The following is a 22,160-nucleotide window of genomic DNA, read 5'->3' on the forward strand; positions in this document are numbered from 1 at the left end:
TTGTTTTCAAATGCAGGGATACATTAATGTAAGAAAAAGGACTCAATTATGTACAATGTACACTGCACACTGTACACTGTACACTGTACACTGTACACTGTACACTGTACACTGTACACTGTACACTGTACACTGTACACTGTACACTGTACAGTTGTCTCTAAAGTCTCATCCTATACTTTTTCTCCTTGTATCTGTTTACTATCTTTCTATTTATCTTTTCTATCTACGTATCCATCTATTTATCTATATTTATATTTTATCTATCTATCTATCTATTTATCCATCTATATATCTATCTATATCTATTTATCTATTCATATGCATTTGTCTTCTTCTATCTATATATACTTTGCTTGTCTGTTTGTCTGTTTGTGTCCAATAAACGTCAAAACGGCTGAACCGATCGGGGCCAAATTTTGTGTGAGCCCTCACAATACCCCAAAGAAATGATCAAATTTTCAAAATTTTGTGCATTAAAGTTTTTATTTTGTAAAAATTTGAAAATGCGCAAAAAATACTATGAAATCAGCAAGCTTTTTTATTTTTATATTGTACAAAGAGAAGATGCTCACAGATAAAGGCACAATTAAAAGTTGAAATAGAAGATGGGCGCGGATCGCCCTGAGCCTGTTATATATTTTTCTGTCTATCCATCTATACTACATATCTATCTATATATCGATCTATTATCTATCTATCTATCTATCTCTTTTTCTCTATCTATCTACTCTCTCGGCCTCAGAATCAACAGGTCTCTTCACTTCCACTGAGAATGTGAAAACAGTCAGTATTCAATGTTACAGCGGAGACAGGTTTCATCATGATAAACCTACCCACTTCAGCATATTATTGCAGTTCGTACAGGTTTAAAACAATCTAAACCATGTTTAATTTGCATACAAAACAGAGTTTTGTTTCAAGATACAGAATACAGACATGTTAATTTTGTTCATAACTGAGGATTATTGTTTTTTTGGGGGGCTAACACATGTTTGTTAGCCTATTACTCCTATATTGACCATGGAAATGAATTGTGTAAAACCAATTCAATAATGTTGGTCTAAACCCTAAAAAATTTGTTATAATTACAAAAGACACTTTTTGTAAAGCTAAAATGTAATAAAATGTTAAAAGTTGAAAAAAGGCCAACTCTTTTTACACTAGTTTCATGTGATGGTCGTTGATCAAACTCTTTTTACACTAGTTTCATGTGATGGTCGTTGATCAAACTCTTTTTACACTAGTTTCATGTGATGGTCGTTGATCAAACTCTTTTTACACTAGTTTCATGTGATGGTCGTTGATCAAACTCTTTTTACACTAGTTTCATGTGATGGCCGTTGATCAAACTCTTTTTTAACTAGTTTCATGTGATGGCCGTTGATCAAACGATGAAAAATCATGATTCAAACTTTAAAACTAAAATATTAAGAGAGGGAACAAGTTTGAAGATAAAATATTGTCTCACTCATGAACGACTTTGCAGAGTTATTGTTTTTATTTGTGCAGAGTCAAAATTGTTTATCTCATAAAAATATCTTTTGCAAGAAATAAAAAATATAAAAATGTTAAAAATTTTCAGCGTTTTGTAAAGCTTCATTTGGATTGTATCAATTTCAAGAAGGTTGCATTGCATTTTTAAATGCAGATCTTATTGAAGCAGGTGTTCAAAATCAATTTGTTTCTCTTATACATTTGCATTTTTTCTATGATATATAATACTTTTTCTCATATTTAAATACCGTTAATTGTTAACCCTCCTACGTTTTGTGGGAGGGGTGTGTTTTCCAGCCCCCCCCCTTTTTCAAAATAATTTAAAACACACTTTCACACTACCCTATCTCAACGCTTAGGAGAAAACCATGTTGGGAGGGGGTAAGGGTGTTTTTCAACCCCCCCCCCCCTAAAATCTTTTTTAGACAAGAATATCTCAATCGGGAGAGGGTTAAGGTACGATTATATTGTAAAAATAACATGGGGAAATGCAAGTGATCAGAAATATTGAGCCTCTGATAAAAAAATGTCACCTACAGTTTAGAGGTTGCGAAGAAATATTTGACTTCAATGAAAAAATCTTTTACTTCGTTTAAAATTAACTTTTCTTCGGAACTCAAATTATTCTTAAAATAAATTTTAAATTATACAGTTTCAACACATTGATTTTTATAGGCTGAACAACTGAAAGGCCCCGAGGGCATTGCCCCATTTAGAGGTTCTATTCATTTAATAACAATGATAAAAACTGTGTTTTTAAGAAATACCCCTTGTTACCTGGCTATCAAATATGCAATTTTGTTCTTGCAATGCCCACTCTAATTATAGTACCGCAATGAGTATAATGCAATTTACACGCTATATATCCGCTATAAAACAGAAGTAAAATGTTAGCGATCGAAACCAGATTTGTTTGGGAGTCCACCTATACCCTTTTAAATCTTTAAGGTATAAGAATTAGAAAATTGAAGTTTAATGCGAGTCATAATTTCTTTTTTTCAGCCATCATCAATACTGTTAGTCTAGAGATCGGTGCGTTCGCCTTTTTTTCAATCGTTAAAAACTGATAATGTTTTATGAACTGTATTAATCTATTATATCAAATATTTATGAATAATATCTAACTAACTTGTATATATTCATAATAATAGCGTGATTTGTTTTTCCAGTGCAGTCTTAGTAAGAGAGCAAACAATATTAAGTATCAAATATCATATTAATATATGTATCCCCCCAGTTATTGATCAAATATATTTATATATACAGGGCTGGGTAAGTAAAAAACAGGGATTATCAATGTTTTTGACAACATTTTCAAATTTATTATTCTGTTCGGAATTTAGTCATAAATAAAACAAAATTATTTTGAAAAAAATTAAACTTTTGAAAAATTTATGGGTAAGTGTTTTTGTTTTGTTTTCAAAAACTTCTTTAAAATTCATCAAAAATTGAATGGATATTACAAAAAATGTAAGCCAATTATTTGCATTTTTGAAGATTTCCACTCGAATTTTTTTGCGGATTTTTTATTATATCTCATTCAATTTTTACGAAATTTTTGAAAACTATAGAATAAAAATTTTCCTAACGATTTTCAAAGAATTAAATTTTTTCACAAAAAAAGTTGGTTTTTTAATTAAAAAAATATTTAATTTTGTTATCAGATTTTTTTCCATCTTTGCTTAAAATTCGATAAAAATAAAAATTTCGAAAATTTTGTCCACAACATCGGTTATCCCTGTGTTTTTTTTAAATTACTAAAACTAATCTAATTTCAAAATTTCTGAGATTTCTGTTTTATAATTTCGTGAAAATAAATCTCTAATGTTTGGCTTATGCTGTAAATTTCTATGCTGGAATCATCTGAGTGCGGCTGATGAACTCTTGTATTGGTTTTGCTATGTTGCACCAAGGGATTACTGATCTAAAGTAAGACCAAAGTATAAGATCTTCTTTAGGCTACATTGGTACCCTTGTATTTCTTTTCTTTCATTAATCCCTATATTTTACTAATTCATTATCATTCATCCTTCAAGAGAGCGCTGGGCCATATTTATCAAAATAAAAAAAAATCATTAAACTGAACGGATAAATGCTAAAGACTGATTACCATGAAAGGAATTCACTATATTCTTCTAAAAGACTTTGTTCTTATTCCGTATTCGTGTGTTCCATGTTTGTTCTTGTTCCATGTTTGTTATTGTATTATGTTTGTTCTTGTTCCATGTCTGTTCTTGTTTCATGTGTGTCCTTGTTCTATTTTTGTTCTTGTTTCATATTTGTTCTTGTTCCATGTTTGTTCTTGTCTTACAAGAAAACTAATGCAATTACTAACCAAAAGTTTGGATCAATCTGGATAAAAATAGAAATAATGCTCGTCAATGATCAAAAATCTCAAAATATGTTTTCAGAAAAAGCACAGATACAGGGTTACCCACAAAAGATGAGACTTCAGAAACGACTGAACAGAATTTATTCTGTCCTTTTTCTTACTTTCATAGTTTCCTGCAGCTGTAAAACTTTTATTTGTTTAATCAGTAAAAATCTCAATAATCGGAGATATTTCAATAGAAAATTTAATTTAATCTTCGATCATAGTATTTATTAAGTTTCAGGCCGTCATCAGAGTTTCATCCTTTGTGGGCAACCCTGAAGTTCGCTACTGCTTTTCAGTTTAATTAATATTAAACATTTTCTGAAATTGAGAGATTAGTGGAGACTTAACTTTATTATCTAAGAAATAATTTAAAAACATTATTTTATGGAATTGAAAAGAGTAAAACCCCGACATTAAATGTTGAAAACATTAATGTGACAGTTTTATTAATATTAAATCATTTACTCTTTTATAGATAGGATGAAATTCAATTCAATAATAAAAAAAGAAAAACCTAAAAAGAAAATTATATTTGAAAAGTTTATATTAGATTGGCCTTGGAGATATAGGCAGACATCTACAGTGAAATAAGAAGACACATCATTTAAAGGGACCGTTCACTTATTTGGGTAATTTCAGGGTAAACTAAACAGCCTATTCGCTCTTGATTGGTAATAGTCTTACTTTTCAAAGACAAGTGTGGCCGGAGAAAAAGCAGATTTTTCGTTCAGAATTCGAGCGGAAAGGGACTTGTCCTTCTCTATAGACACTAATTGATGTTTTTTTTCAGTATGTTGTGAATCAAAATAAATTTCGAATATAAAATTAAACTGAACTATCTAATCGTTAATTGTAAATGTCATTATTTTTAATTTTTTTTTTGTTTTTTAACTTTTTATTTCTTAAATAACACTATTTTATTGCACTAAAAATTGTGTATTGCCTGTGTAAAAAGCTGAATTGAACGCGGCAATGTTTTTTTCAGTAACAGCAGCCCAGTAACATTTAAATTTAATATATTTTAATGTCATTATGTGTTCGTTATTATGTACTAAAATATGAAAGTAAGACTATTACCAATCAACAGCGAATAGGATGTTTAGTTTACCCTGAAATTACCCAAATACAAAATCTACAAAATCTCCGAACCAAAATACGAGTAATGATTAATTGATTGTCGAAGAGACGTCGTCTTTGTATACACATATTACGAAAAACGTAATATGTGCTAACTAAAATATCAAAAGTTTTCATATTTTAGTACATAATAACGAACACATAATGACATTAAAATATATTAAATTTAAATGTTACTGGGCTGGTGTTACTGAAAAAAACATAAAATAGTGTCTAAAGAGAGGGACCGTCCCTTTCCGCTCAAATTCTGAACAAAAAATCTGCTTTTTCTCTGGCCACACTTGTCTTTGAAAAGTAAGACTATTACCAATCAACAGCGAATAGGATGTTCAGTTTACCCTAAAATTACCCAAATAAGTGAACGGTCCCTTAAAATAATCATGAAGTCATAACTTTTTCTGAGATAAAAATGGCCCCTTGTTAAAATATAAAAGTGCTGTTTAGACTTTTAGGTGGACTTTAAAACACATATAATCTCCTTTGCCAAAAATATGATCTCTACATTCATATTGTGATATTGATAATTTATATGGTTACTGTAGTGAATTATACTAAAAAGTAGCTTGCAGATTTATGCAGCAGAGGCAATGACTGAAAACCATTTACAACTTTTTGAATCAGAAAAACGATGTTATCTTGCATTATCATTTCAAGAAAGGGCTTAAAGGTACCAATGTAAATCGGTCATGACAAAGTAAATTTAGGTCCACAGCCCCTTTATTGATAAGGTAGACAATGCCTGATTACCAACATTACTCTTAAAAACTTTTTCTTTGCAAGAATGAATGAGATTTCAATGTTTATATGTTTAGAAAATGATTTTTTTCAATTGTGGATTCTCTACTAAAGTAACTTGCGCATTTTATTAAATTAAAACATACAGAAATTATCAGAAATAAACACTTTTAAACCTAGAACAATGCATATCTTCCAAATTATTTTTCAAATGGTTTCAAGTAGGGTTTCCAACGCAAGTGGATTTTACTTGCGCGCAAACGAATTAAATTGCGCGCAATTCCGTCCAACTTTCTTGCGTTGAGTTTAAATTTTTGATAAAATTCAATTTAAACCTTATGGAACGCAATAAATGCCATTAATTATTGCGCAGTTCCTTTCAACAACAAAATATTCAATTTAAACTTTGGCAGTGGCATACCATAAACTGAACTTCACTAACATTTCAGTCTCAGATGCTAAGAAAATTGAATTTAAACTTAATATTTTGTTTTATAATATTCATTTGCAGCATGATAACCAGAAAAATCTGACATATGAAGACGACAGTTTAGACTCAAGCAGACCCATGTAACTGGATAAGTGAGTTAATAAGTTACTAATTAATTTTGTTCGAATTGTAACTATAACATCAAATACACTGTGATGTTGTCTTTCTGTACCATGTAGTTTTCTGGTTCTCCCTGTAGCAAAATATCTAATTTTGATTAAACGAACCTCACAATTTTAACCAAAAAAAATTTTCCATTTTAATGATATCCAATGTTAACAAATGAAAAATGTATCATATTAAATTGTTAATTAGAAGCTTAACCACAAGAAACTTTAAAATTTGAAAATTGTTGAAACAAGTGACACTCGGCCTCGGGTTTCGATTATTTTAAAATCAACAGAGATATTTAATTCCATTCTTGTATCTGCTGCATAAATTTGTAAGTCGTACATTTAAAATTATTGATTTTTTAGACATGAAACCAATTCCGATGCACGCAATTCCGTGCAATTCCGCTCAATTCCGCGCAATTCCGCGCAATTCCACGCAATTCCGCGAATATTTAATTGCTTCCTTTTTCGCAATTATAGCGCAATTGCGCGCAGTGAAATGGCGCAAGCGGAAGCAACCATTGCGCGCAATTTCGCGCAAAAGAATTCCGATTGGAAACCCTAGTAGGATACCATTGTGAAGTGGGCATATGTCACTTTCTTCTTGTAGGATAACTTTTAATAACGCTTACAATTTCTTTAATGATTTACTTATGATTTCAGGTGATTGGCGGATTTTCTGTTATGTTAACTGAGACTGTTGTAATAATATTTGTGCTAGGGTTATGGGTCTACTCAATTCTCAAATTCTTAAGGTATTTTTTAATAGTCTGTAACAATATCTTTAATTTTATTGAAAATAATTATTAAAATAAATGATGTAACATATTAGGAAATTTTAAGACAGTGTATGACATATAATTATGCTAAATAAAATTAAAAATGTGTTATTTTGATAGTTTTTAACAATTGCTTAAATTTTGTGCCAATTAATTATCAAAATAAATGATGCAACATCTTCGGAAATTTCAAGACAGTATATGCAATATAATTATGCTAAATAAAATTTAAAACTGTTTTTTTTACTTTGGAAATTTACAAATTAAAACATTTGAAAAAACATGTGTATTGTGTACCCTGCGCAAGAATTATTTTTACTTTTTTAACATTATAATGACTTAGCGTTTTCCCAGATTTCTTCAATTTTAATTTGTTAACAAAATGATTACGTCCTTTCTTTTTAAAACGTGTTTATAAGATTATGTTTTAAGATCGAGGCCAGAGTCTGAATTTAATGAATTTGAGCCGCGTCTCAAATCCGCTCAAAACTGCTTTTAATTGAGCGTCGGCTTAAATCTTGAAACATTGAATACAATTTTAAGTGGAACCTTTCATATTTGAGCCGCGTCTCAAATTTAAGCCGCGGCTCAATTCTTCAAATTCGGCCTCTGATATTTAATTTTCTGTTTAGATTTACTTATTTCTTACAATGACAAACAGAAGACAGTTATATTATTGTCACGATTATTCGACCTTTTCTTTTCATTTGGAATTTTGCTAGGAATTGCGTGATTTGTAATTATTTTAAAAAAACTTTTGTATCTTTGACTGCGGAGATTTATTGGTGCCATTAAGATGGGCAAAATGTATCTAGTGAGTTTTACTTTTAAGGAGAAATTGAAATGACGTCTCCTCAAAATACTTTTTTTAAATAATTTAGTTGCAATAGAAATATTAATTTATAAATGTCACAAAGACGACATTACTTCTCCTGTTTTCTTGAAATGGGAGAGACTGACTAAAAAACATATTTGAACTTAGAGTGCAGTATCATACAGAAAAATTTTAGGATTTATGATACCGTTTAGACATTGTACGGTATAAACAATTTTAAAGCAAGACTGAATATCGTTTTTAAAATTTCACCAGAAGATCGATGATCTGCAGAAAAAAAAACATATAATTTTATGGTAACCCCTTAGAAACATATAAAAAATAGTCTGTAAACTAATTTAGACTCTTACTTAGAATTTTTCAACGTAAAACGGCTCATTTGTACCAAATTAATACTAAAATAGTTCTCTATGATACTGAACGCTTAGTTCCACTACCATGTCTAGCCAGTCACTCCCTTTTTAATACTGTATATCCCTAGATACTGGTGGATCTGGTTGATACCTGCTCCTGGGGAACCATATTTAGCCCTTCCTCAGGCCAATTCAGGAATATCTATTTTTATTTAAAAAATATTTAAAGGATTTTGATGATTTTTCATAGGAATATAAAAAATGTAAATCTGTATATTTTCATTTTCTTAATTTATTTCAAGATCAAAATGGCAATCAATTATAAATTAAAGATTTTTTTTCAACTTTCAACTATGCGCACACCGCCGTTTTCAATTTGATTAGAAGTGATTCAACTAATTATAGGAATATCCTCCAGGTTCCCTTGAACTATGTTTACTAAAATGAATTTTAAAAAATGTTTTGAATTACATTTTCCAATAAACAATTTATTTGCTCTGCAATTTTTTAATCCCCATATGTTTACAACCTGATGATGTTAACCATTGATATTTCAAACTTAGAATATTAGATATAAAGGATTTGATATTTTGAAATGTCTCAGAGGTCTAAGACTTTGCAATAGATAAATAAGATTAAATAGCGATCATGTCGTCTTCACAATACCGGAGTGTTTCAGCTGAAAGCCTTAAATTGAAGTTATGAATTTAGCCTGTGAATTTAGCTTTTTATTTGCTACGTCCGTACAGTATATTGAATAAAATGAGTTGCGGCAAGTATTGTTTATACTCCCTACAAATTTTTGGAGTATTTTGTTTTGCATAGAGGACTAGTATAAATACACATTACACACTATTCAGAATAACAAAATAAGGATCAGTTAAAAGTACTTTTCTACAAATTAACCTTTTAAAATGACGAGTTCATGATGTACAAGGGGTTGTAAATTTGTCAACTTTAAAGTCTGCGTAAGCAATCTATTCTAATGTATCTAGGGACTTTATGTTTCAAAGATATAGGGAGTAGAAAAGTTGAGTTTGTAGCAAAGACTCAAATCCTTAGATCAACCTATTCTATGTTGGAAAACGTGTTTTTTTGGTTTTTTAAAAAATATGTTATTCTAGATTCAGTTGTTAACAGACAGGTAAGCACAAGGTTGGCCACAGGTTTGTAGGTGGAATATTTTAAATCTATTCGAAATTTATCTAAAATTAACACATTGAAGAGCCATTTAAAAATATAAATAATAAAAAATAGAAGAAAAAATAAAGTAAAAATGTTAAGATATATTTATTGCTACGTTTGTCAAAAGATCATCATACGACGCATTTTTAGTAATTCGAACATAGGGCGCAAAGGTGAACAACTTATGTTGTTTTCCTACTAATTATTATCAATTTTTGATTTAATTTATCTCATGAATTAATTACATTCTCTCTGTTTATAGTATGGTGTGGGAGATGACATTAAACTACGTCAGCCCTGGAGGTTTCCTAGTTTAGGTATTTTTATATTCATTTTCTTAATTTTCATGTAATTGTTTCATTTATTTTTTTTACTTAAGATTTTCTTTAATTTTCTTTCGGTTTGGTAGATTTTCTAATATATTGCTTTCAAAGATTTTCTAATATTGGTTTGATAAATTTTCTTAAAATGGTTTGGTAGATTTTCTGAAATTGCTATTTGTTAGATTGTCTAAAATTGCAGTTTGGTAGATTTTTCAGATTAGTCTAAAATATATATTATTAGATAGTAAAATATCGATTATCTTTGATTAGTTCTGCAGATTTTCTCAGATATATTTAGAGAATTTGTTCACTAATCACATGGATTTTGTTTGTTTAGTTCAAAATTTCCATAAATTGTTCAAAATTACTGGTTCTAATTTCTAGGGTTGAAGATAACTGCGCGTGCTTTCTAAAGCAAAATGTGCTTTTGTAGTTTTGAATGTTCATATGAAATTACTACATTGAATAGATCAATACAAAAAAATGTATTAATTTATCAGTGAATTACTTATTTGTTTAGTTTCGCTACCCCTGTATCCTCAGAAGAGCCCAGCTATCTATCTATCAGTACCTGAACAAAAAACATCGAGGCAAAATTTATTTAGTTTTTATAAAAAAAATATTCTTTCACTTAGTTTTTATTATCTAGCAAAGTTATAATTAAAACCTCTGTTCCGGAACTTTGTCCAGCCTTACCGAGCGCTATGGCAAGGGCAGACTTGGGAAGTTTCCACTTGGGAAATACTCTTGGGAAGTTGCCGCTTAGCAACATTTTTTTTGAGAAAGTACCATAACTTCATGAGTTATAGATCGGACATATAAACAACCGCAGACACCCAAACAGAAATTACTAAAGGGCGCAAAACAATAAAGCAAACACTTCACACTTTTTCTCTCCGAGAATTGATTATTACCCGATCATAACTAAATTAATATCACAATGTCTCTAGGATGTTAATACATACAGAGTGTCCCATATTAGATTATTTCCAATCTTTAATGCTAAAATACGCACTTAATACTCGAAAAATCTAGCATTTTCTACAAAAAAAATTCTATTAGCCGTATTAAATTTTTCAAAATAATTCATTCTTCTTAAATTTTCTGATTTGTCACCCAAATCGTAATTCAGATCCATTGACGTGGTCTAATTTAATGTGGGACACCCTGTACGTGGTTAAAAATATCAAATTTGGTCAACCCTACTCTCTTGGAGTACAGTGTTAACGCATTTTCTGTATGCTTTATACATACTTTACACTACAGTAATAGCCTAAAAAAATCAAATGCTTATCGTCTTCATACTGATCAAAGATATATATAGTAGATATGTATATATCTACATCTTACATATTATAAAATATATTCATTGTAAATATTGAAAAATCGAAAACAAATATTCTTTCTTCAGATCTCCCTCTTTACCCACAATACAAAGAAAAAGCTCGCAGATTCCATCATTTTCCTGCAGGTACGTTTACAACTAAAAATGATCTCATTTATACCCGAATTTGTCATAACTAGTTTACAGGGAAGTTAATGGAATTTTACTTTACAAATGGTTCCCAAGACCAACTGTGTTTACAAAACATCCAAACCTCAGCGAGGAATGATTTGTTGGCAAAATTGGTCGAGGGAACCCGTGGTTAGGTAAAATTTTTAATTTCCCGAAAAAGTGGTTGTACTTCGCAGAGCGGGTCGTTTTACTTAATTGTCCCAAGTTACTTTACGTCCCTCTGTTGGGGGAATCATGGGTCAGTAATCTTGGTTAAAAAGTGGTTAACAAATCGGACTTCTAACTTTGAAAAAAAATTAATTAAATTAAATAATGTTGAGATCATTGACGTGTCAAACATGAGAGTGTTAGAGAAAAAGCTAATTTCTTATTCATATATATATTTTTAAATTTGCAAATTTTAATAATTTAAACTATAAATTCTGTTTGAGCAAAAAGTCTAAGTTAGGATTATTAAACTAGAATTAGATTTTGCAATAACTAATCAGTTAATTTTATTTGAGATAAAATTTCTTTTGTTAAATTTTTTATTCAAAAATAGAAATCGACTAGCGTTTTCAAGTTTTGTGAAACGGTTTTTCGAATATTCTAATATCCTATATTTAAGCCTAACTAGTGTTTAGAATTCTTAGTAATTTTGTTTCATTCCCTTTTTTTGATTTAAATTATAAAGTTAATTGAACAATCTTAGAGTTAATTAGTTTTTTTGAGAACTTAGATAATTTAAGCTTTCTAAAGAAATTTGGGTTTCTAAGGAGATAATTTCTTACTTTCTCGATAAAGAATAAGGAGAAATATTGTCATCGTTTTTAATAAATTTTGGTTTTGTTTTACATTTTAAAACATTTTGCATTCAAACTTTTCATTTGAAAAAATTATCATTTCGTTTTTACTTTATCTCACGTTTCAAAATCATTTAATCTGCACGCATATATGAATATACAAAAGTAGTGTAAATATCTGATTACCCTAACTAGCCTAAAACAATTTACAATTCTAACTAAAAACAATTGTAACTTGACAACAGTAATGAATATTTAAGTAAAGCTGAAAAGAATATTAAAATAACGAATTATAATTAAAAGCAATTAGGAACATATTGTAAGAAAAAAATCAAATAATTATTATAATTTTCTGAAAATTGTATAATCAAAGAAATAACAATTCGGCAAATATGGAGGGTTTGTTAAACAAATTGAATTCCAAAATTCATGAAAACTAATTTCTTCTTATTTTTTTAGAGAGATATAATGAGCGCATTAGAGAAAACCACAACATCTATGTTTTCAAGAAATTAATAAATGCGGTTATATTGCATATATTAACTTTATACTTAATTCAACCTACCTGGTAGAAAATGTACTAGCTATACAAAGTTAAATTTTCCAACAGAATTTATTTTTCGCAGACTAAAAACACTAGAATCAATGGTTACTTTTTTGTTATAAAGAAATTGAGTCTTTGCCACAAACTATGAATTTCTTATTTCCATATTCTTTAACCCAATGTCGTAGATCTAATATTGTTGCCGTGCACATAAATGTGCCTCCCAATTTTATCCCGCGAAATGTCGTCTTAACTACCCTTCCCCTAACTTCGGATCAGTCCAAACCAAAGAATATACTCCGGCATTGCTCATACAAAGAAAACATTGAATTGTAAAACGTTTTAACAAGTAAATACTTAAATCCTACAGCCCGTGAATAATTCTGCAATCCATAGCAAATCTACTTAAACTACCGGGGTTTTAATTTCAGAAGTAACATCCACATCTGATCACCTCCTCCGATCTCAAATCACTTCTTAATTAACCCTGACACACTTAACTAGTAAGATACCCAATTAATTGTTGGTGAAAATAAACTTAGTTTGAAAGATCAAAGGTTTACAACATCGAGGTTGCAAAGATATAAGATTTAGAAAATTGAGCTTGTAACAGAGACTCAATTTCTTTTCTTCTTTTCTTTTTTTTTTAATCTTAATGTAAAGAAGCTTTTCAAAATTCATTACTAAATACAAAAGTTTTTAATGAAAAGGAAGGCTACCATGGACGATCAAAAGGCTGGGCGCTATTTCCAAAACTCAAAATTGTCCATAACTTTTTGAGCTGAAAAAAAAATTGCAAGCGAAACATTGTGATATTTTTAACTCTAATCAGCTACAAATTTGTTCAAGACTATCTTGTTATGTTAAGGTCTGATTCTGAACCCAATATATCTGTCTATGGTGTTCAAGACTCTCTTGTTATGTTTAGGTCTGATTCTGAACCCAATATATCTGTCTACGGTGTTCAAGACTATCTTGTTATGTTTAGGTCTGATTCTGAACCCAATATATCTGTCTACGGTGGAATGATCGGGGGAAGAAAACCAAGCATAGTGCTTACCCATGCTAGCGTTGAGAGGTAAATGCAAATACGATAAAAATTTGTTTTCATTTTCAAGACTGGATCAAATTTAAAGTGTCCCAACGCCTTGTTATTTAAGTTTATCTCACCAACTCTCTTTTACTTTTTTGTAACCTTAAACATGTATGATTTAAAACGATAGAGCACTTACGTTTGGCTTCTGCAGTTTCTAAGATGTAATTGGCAAAACTGGCATCAAATTTTGCAGGATAGCTTGCAACTTTTGGATCACTGCGAAATAAAAAAAATACCCTTTCCCCCCCCCCCTTCTCCTTAATAGCGACTCTAGCTAGAGAAAATATATTACGTAATTCATATCTTTAAGGGTAATGATATGAATCTGACATGTCACTTAAATTACATTAATTTATTTATCATAAAATGGCTGGCTTTAAAAAAACTTTTTTCTCTTTTAAAACTGTTCAACTTTTTCTTTTATATTAAAACTTTAAACTTTAGCTTGAGCTTTAATTTTTTTCATTTTGAATATTTGAAAAACAAACATTCATCTGAAAGTAGCTATGTAAAACGTGCTTAAATCTAATAAAAAAAAAATCGATTTTGGAAAGTAAATCAAAAACAAGTTTTATCTTTATTTTGTTAAAAAGTTTAAATCTGATTAATTTTTCATTTCCGAACGGACAGATATCTTTTAGAAAGCTTTTATAAGTTTGGATTCTAGAAACACATTTAAAACCAACAATATGTGGCAAGGTGGTTTCTTTCTAGGAAAGGGGGGGGGGAGGAGACTCAAAAATATTTTTCTTCATTTTATCGAACATATTGTTCGGAGTAACGAAAACAGGGATATAATAATAACAAAAGAAATATGCCTCACTTTTTTTTTCAAACATTGTCATGTATTGGTATCATTAATAGCAAATTTAACATTTTTTCAATAAATATAATCTATTTTCAATTATTTCCAGGGATGATGATCGCCTTCCGTCTAACTTGTCTCTTGGGTCTATGGAAATTAGGTATAAAGATAAAACTGCATCGTCAACAATTCAAACTGAACATAAAAATAGAAATAAAAAATAGTGTTTCTGTCAAAAACTACTCTTCCGCCAATTGAAATATTGCGCTTGTTTACGTCTCACTAAAAACTCTGGTTTATATGAAGTACCGGACTGATTTTAAGAAAGCAGTGAGCAAATTTTACACACAGCCAATCTCTCATGTATGAATACATAGCAAAAGCGCATGAAATGTCGTCTTGAAATTTATTTTAAAATTTATGACAGCTGTTATGTATTGTTATGCACAAAAAGAAAGTTGCTGAGATGTTCGCAGGGTTGAATACGATTTATGAAAATATATCCAAATATCATTGTGGAGTCATAAGTTTTTTGATAATTCTTAAGAAACTGTTTTTTTTTTATTTTTAAATCAAAGAAAATTGAACAGGAAAAATTGGAAGGGACATCTCTTGATATTAGAGATGGGGGCTTGGAAGACATTCCCCCTTCCCCTCCTCCCGGGAGGAGGGTGTGACGATTGCTCTCCCACCCCCCTCCCCGCCCCTAAGAAATTATCAGGAATTGGTGTTTTGCTTAGTCAGGTGCAACTCATGTGTAAACAATTCAAAATAGAGTTCCGAAAAAAGAAAGAAAGATCCTATCAGCTAATTCAATTAAATACAGAGTTAAGAAAAAAAGCAAGTTCCTTTGACAATAGTTTTTTCTTGTAAAGTGGCGAACTACAAGGATATCCAAAAAAAATAATTCTTTTCTTGTTTTTTCAAAATTAGCCGAAATAAGATTGGAAGATGTACGAGCAAGAAGAAAATGAAGAACTAGAAGTATTGAAATCTCATTATATTTTTTTTCTGATATCATATAAATATTCAAAAATATTGTAAAACTTAATTAAAATAAATGGTTAAAGTTAATGTTGAGAATACGACATTACAAAAAAAACTCTTGCTATGTATTCAGATATCTGGGATTCACTGTTTGTAAACTTTCATTAAATACGGCAAAACCTGATGTGTTCTGTATAAAAGAAAGATGGCGACAAAAGAAAAAAGTTTAAACAAGATTGTTCTGTAGAAGGGAGATCCAAGTTTAATAAATAAAAACACAATGTTAATTTCTAGTTGGAAATGATTATTTGTGGCTACTGTGCAAAAGTTGTCTTGTATGCATAGAGAATAGAATATATATAGAAGGGAATTTACTAGAAAAAAGTGCAAAACGGCCATTTTGTTGTACTGTTTCCATACTGCAGGTGTACTTCACAAATTTATGCTATATAACCTGGTGTGCCCTGGAATATCATTTTATAGAAAATCTAAAATTATTGTTAAAAGAAAACCAAATTATGAAATAGGCTGATTTCATAATTGACCAATGATCATTTCACATAGACTCTATGCCTTCCACTTTACAAACGACGATTTTCCGTTATAACTATAAATCAAATGATGTTTTTATTCACCTAATTCATTATAAAGTTTATTTAACAGTTTAAAAAATTCGAAATTGAAACGGATAGTCTTGGGAACATACTGTATTAATGTACTCTACTGCATATAATTTGTGAACATTTACGTGATTTGTACACTTTGAACTCCCTTTCAGACTGAAAGGGACTGAAAAAATTCATACCGAGAGATTCTTTTAATTCCTCTTTATATATTCTATTCTCTATGCTTGTATGTGAACCAATAATTATATTATAAGTTCATCATAAAAGTTTGCTTTGTACTTAAAAACCTTTTAGCCAGTTCTAGATGAAAATTTTTATAAAATTCTTTCAGGGTTATTAAGAGGTTAATTAATCTATTTTTTTCAGTTGGACTCATAAAACTGTAGAATGGGGAAACGACATTTTATGGAATATTATGTCATTTGAGGTTGCTAAAAAGTATATAGTTTTTCAAGTTGCTTTTATTAGGTTGAAAATTAATTTACTTAGTAAAATGAGTCAGGGTGTCCACACAATTGCTGATTTCCATATTTACTTGTCTATCAAAATTTTTAACTTAATTTTAAGACTCTTCTTTTCCATAATTGTGTGTGTCTAACCGTCTTTGAATGGGTTTTTATAATTTCTTCTAAAAATAAAATTATTGGTACCTACATATATTTGGAAAAATAGGAACAATCCTTTTGAAAATATAATTCTAGGGTTGTTTGTGATGATTATAAACCTTCAAGCAGAAAATACCTAGATACTAATCCTAGCCCTTCTTCTTTTAAAGGTCAGATCAATTTATTTTATTTTTTTTTTCAAAGAATTTATTATCTATATATTTAAGCATCAAAATATTAATTAATAGCAAACAATGTTAAACTGTATTTTTAAAAACATTATTGATAAGTTTATTCATTTTTAGCAAATAATGTTTTGTTCTTCTTTTCATTCATGATTTGAAAAATCAATTTATTAAAAAATCAGGGGGTGTATTTTATTAAGGTAAACAAAAAGATGCAACATTCAACTCGGATCGTAAACAAATCAATTTAATTCCAAACAAATCATTCAGATATTACAACCAGTAATCATCTTTTATTTTTCTACGCATTCGTATATAGTTAATATTTCATAATATTTTTAATTCTGTTTTTTTTTTAAATAATTTTCGCTGACCCTTGATTTTCGAACATTTCTGGAAAATATAAAATCTGTCGTCTTCATTATCAAAAATCCTTGAAACAGGAATGAATATTGACAATGTTATAACTGTTACTGCCTTTTGCCCAATATCATGACTGTCCATTTTCCCAAGAGCAAACGTGAGGTTAAGTTACTGTACCTGAGGACAATCAAGTACATTTTTAAATAAATCACGGGAGGTTGTTTTTTTTTAGAAAGGGGGGGGGGGTCCAGAACAACCAAGAGAGAACTTTGCCATATTTACAATTGGTAAAATATTTAATTTTTAGGACAGAGAAGTATAACCCCAGTAATAATGTTCCCTGAGCATCAAATAGACAGGTATATATCAATACAATGAAGACGACTTTCGATTTCAATTTTTATTTGTATCTAGCTTTCAAACAGCATGGTTTAAGCATGGAAACAAAGAGAAGTTGTTAATTAACAGAATCTCTTTTATGCTTGCAATTTGAAAAAAGCTTGTTAAAAATAAAAAAAAACACTTAGATGAAAAGGATGTCTTCATTTTATTGAAATAAACGCCAACCATTGCTTCTAAGCTTTCCATACTTTGATCTATTCCTTTAAAAAGCTATAAAAGGAGCTGTACCATTAAAAGCTTGGTCTGATCAAGAATGAATTAAATATCAATATCTTTGTTTCTCTAAACCGTTTATTGTCATTTACTGCGAAAGTGACTTGCGCATTTCTTGCTTATAAGAAGCGATGGAGAAATTCGCAGAACTTCACAGAAAATTCACTTTTCGAATAAAAAATTGTTTTCCCACATTTTTCAAGGGTTTAAGTTTACCGTTGTAATTCAGTCATTACCATCTTTGCATGGAGGGTTACTTGAAATTACGCTTAAAGTCTCTTTAAGTAGGATCCAACCATTTTTTAATACGTTGATACATCATACCAAATAGACTCTAGTACAATAAATAGCAACGTAGAATTTGTACACTCTCAGTACAGCTGTATTCTGACGTCACAAGTGTCAACTTATTTTTTTTGTCCGACAAAATTATTAATAATAGTGATGATTTTAAAATAAAGTGCTTATCTTACAGTGAAATAAGTGCAATTATATGTGTTCTTTATTTTCTGTTTTACGCTTTTTTTATTTCATCTTGGAAAAGTGTGAGAAAATTTCGTTTAAATTGTTATATTTGACACTTGTGACGTCATGTATAATTGGTTTATTTCTCCGTTGCCACCTATTGTACTTAATAAACTATTTGCATCATACACACTTATTTCTGTGATATCTATCACGTCGCATTATATGTTTCTAAAAGCCGTAAAAAAAAATATTTTTTAAAATTTTATAGTTATATAAAAATTATCATCTTCATATTAAAGTTTTTACTTCTGACAATAAAATTTAATAACTCATCATTTTAAATTTTAAAGATTTCTCTTTTTAAGTAATTTGAAATTCCGCCAGTCTTAAATCGTTTACACAATTTTGAAATTAAATATAAACTGAAGTTTGAACTAAAGAAAATATAGATAATGTCTTTTTCAATAAACTTTAATTTCTAGATGTGGCAGTGGGATGATTTCTGTGTATGGATCAAGAAGAAACAGGAAAAAACTACAAAAATCGAAAGAAAAAAATCCAAGTCTTAATAATTATTTGTTTCGCTACAAGCTACTTGGATTTACAAAAAAAAACTTTAGCAAATAATGCCAGTTACATAAGTCGACCAGATTAAGGTGCTTATTTTTTATTTGAATAAAAGAAAACAATCTAACAATATTCCCGTGGTTATACAGAGTTCCCCGGGTCAAATTTTAGTAAAATATATTCAGGGAATTCATGAGTTACACCATAACCGAGACTATTACTTTTGATCTAAAAATGCAGTTTTGTTCTAGCATAATTTCATCAAGACGGAGTAGTATAGCAGCTTCTAGACGTGCAAGCTCAACCTCATTATATGTTAACCCTACTCATTTAACCAGGTATATGTTAACCCTACTCATCTAGTCAGGTATACGTTAACACTACTCATCTAGTCAGGTATATGTTAACCCTACTCATCTAACCAGGTATACGTTAACCCTACTCATCTAGCCAGGTATACGTTAACCCTACTCATCTAACCAGGTATATGTTAACCCTACTCATCTAGTCAGGTATATGTTAACCCTACTCATCTAGTCAGGTATATGTTAACCCTACTCATCTAACCAGGTATATGTTAACCCTACTCATCTAACCAGGTATATGTTAACCCTACTCATCTAGTCAGGTATACGTTAACACTACTCATCTAGCCAGGTATACCTTAACCCTACTCATCTAGCCAGGCATAAATTAACCCTACTCATCTAGCCAGGTATACGTTAACACTACTCATCTAGCCAGGTATACGTTAACACTACTCATCTAGCCAGGTATATGTTAACCCTATTCATTAGCCAGGTTTATGTTAACCCTATACTCATTTAGCCAGGTGTATGTTAACCCTATACTCTTCTAGCCAGATAAATGTTAACCCTATAATCTTCAAGCCAGGTATATGTTAACCCTATACTCTTCTAGTCAGGTATATGTTAACCCTACTCATCTAGCCAGGTATATGTTAACCCTATACTCTTCTAGCCAGGTATATGCTAACCCTATACTCTTCTAGCCAGGTATATGTTAACCCTATTCATCTAGCCAGGTATATGTTAACCCTTTACTCATCTAGCCAGGTGTATGTTAACCCTATACTCTTCAAGCCAGGTATATGTTAACCCTATACTCTTCTAGCCAGGTATATGTTAACCCTATACTCTTCTAGCCAGGTATATGTTAACCCCATACTCTTCTAGCCAGGTAAATGTTAACCCTATACTCTTCTAGTCAGGTATATGTTAACCCTACTAATCTAGCCAGGTATATATTAACCCTATACTCTTCTAGTCAGGTATATGTTAACCCTTTACTCTTCTAGCCAGGTATATGTTAACCCTATACTCTTCTAGCCAGGTATATGTTAACCCTACTCATCTAGCCAGGTATATGTTAACCCTAAACTCTTCTTGCCAGGTAAATGTTAACCCTATACTCTTCTAGTCAGGAATTTGTTAAACCTACTCATCTAGCTAGGTATATGTTAACCCTAAACTCTTCTTGCCAGGTAAATGTTAACCCTATACTCTTCTAGTCAGGAATTTGTTAAACCTACTCATCTAGCTAGGTATATGTTAACCCTAAACTCTTCTTGCCAGGTAAATGTTAACCCTATACTCTTCTAGTCAGGTATTTGTTAAACCTACTCATCTAGCCAGGTATATGTTAACCCTATACTCTAGGTATATGTTAACCCTAAACTCTTCTTGCCAGGTAAATGTTAACCCTATACTCTTCTAGTCAGGTATTTGTTAAACCTACTCATCTAGCCAGGTATATGTTAACCCTAAACTCTTCTAGCCAGGTATATGTTAACCCTATACTCTTCTAGCCAGGTATATGTTAACCCTGTACTCTTCAAGCCAGGTATACGTTAACCCTATACTCTTTAGTCAGGTATATGTTAACCCTACTCATCTAGCCAGGTATATGTTAACCCTATTCATCTAGCCAGGAATATGTTAACCCTATACTCTTCTAGCCAGGTATATGTCAACCCTATACTCTTCTAGCCAGGTATATGTTAACCCTATACTCCTCTAGCCAGGTATATACTCCACATTCATTGCTCACCTGATAAACACTGTTAAACGATTCCTAAAAATGTTTCAGATTCTTTTAATAGCTTTAAGAAATTCTATAAAAATTTCAAGAAATTTCAACAAAATTTTAAAAAATTTGATCTAAGTTTTAAGAAATTTTGCCAAAATTTTAAAAAGTTCTATTAAAGTTTAAAGAATTTCAATCAAAATATTATGAGTTACCTAAAGACTGTAGGAGATTTCAACAAAGTTTATTTAATTCTTTATAGCGTAACAGATCACAAGAAAAAAATGACCTGTCTTGTATTTTCTTTCAATTTATACTTTTCTGTCTTCTAACTGTTTTTCCTCGAGCTCAAACATACTGTTTCGATTTCCACGAAAAATACATCAAATGTTTATTTTTAGATCACGAATGAGTGTTCCTCATCTAAACTCAAGGGTAATATTTATCTTCGGTATTAGTGAATATAATTTGCTTCTGTAAATTATTTTAAAAATGAATTTATTTACAAAACTCATGTTTTGGTCAAATAGATATTTCTTATCATATTTTTGTCAGTCATGAAATGAATTTAGCCATGGCACCGTTTTTAGAAAGGTATATAAAATTTAGATGGTTTTTACGCATTTACCAACAAGAAAAGATACAATCTATGTATAAATTTGGCTTGTCTGTTTGTTTGCTCTTATTTGCCCACGGTCTATCAGGACATTTTCGCATTCAGCGTAGGGTTACCAGGACCTCTCCGGCTATCAGGACCGGCTGTCAGGACCATCGCGTTCACAGTAGGGTTATCAGGACCAAAAAACGGCTGTCAGGACCTTTTTGTTTCGTGTCAGCGCAAAAAACGCAGAGCAAACCAACACATTTATAGGGTTTAGCGAAAATGTTTCTATACCGATTCGATTATACACTCAAGTTGAATGTCACATATAATGACAGCAACATTAAGATTAGCTTTATAAAATTAATCCGTATCACCATTGATTGGATGATGATGATAATAAAAATCATAAGAATAATAATAATTGATATAGTTTGTTTTCTATAAGTATTAATAATACCGAAACTATAACAATAACTATAAATTAGAAGCGAGAATCAAAGAAAGGAATTGAAATTTTCGCCACAAAA

The 22,160-nt window shown here is 30.4% G+C and overlaps 1 protein-coding gene across 1 annotated transcript; it reads left to right on the forward strand.

Moving 5' to 3' along the window:
• The first annotated feature begins 783 nt into the window (after window positions 1-783).
• LOC111715874 (uncharacterized) lies at window positions 784-21,509 on the forward strand. Its single transcript, XM_023491272.1, has 14 exons — window positions 784-867; window positions 7,013-7,104; window positions 8,445-8,512; window positions 9,441-9,460; window positions 9,764-9,818; window positions 10,345-10,414; window positions 11,236-11,295; window positions 13,535-13,744; window positions 14,677-14,727; window positions 16,882-16,955; window positions 17,641-17,692; window positions 18,899-18,943; window positions 19,235-19,321; window positions 21,431-21,509. The coding sequence occupies exons 2-14, from the start codon at window positions 7,034-7,036 to the stop codon at window positions 21,507-21,509; spliced, it is 942 nt and encodes a 313-aa protein (XP_023347040.1). The 5' UTR covers window positions 784-867; window positions 7,013-7,033.
• Window positions 21,510-22,160: the final 651 nt, after the last annotated feature.

Source organism: Eurytemora carolleeae, unplaced genomic scaffold (assembly GCF_000591075.1).
Source record: "Eurytemora carolleeae unplaced genomic scaffold, Eaff_2.0 scaffold1890, whole genome shotgun sequence".
Taxonomy (NCBI): domain Eukaryota; kingdom Metazoa; phylum Arthropoda; class Copepoda; order Calanoida; family Temoridae; genus Eurytemora; species Eurytemora carolleeae.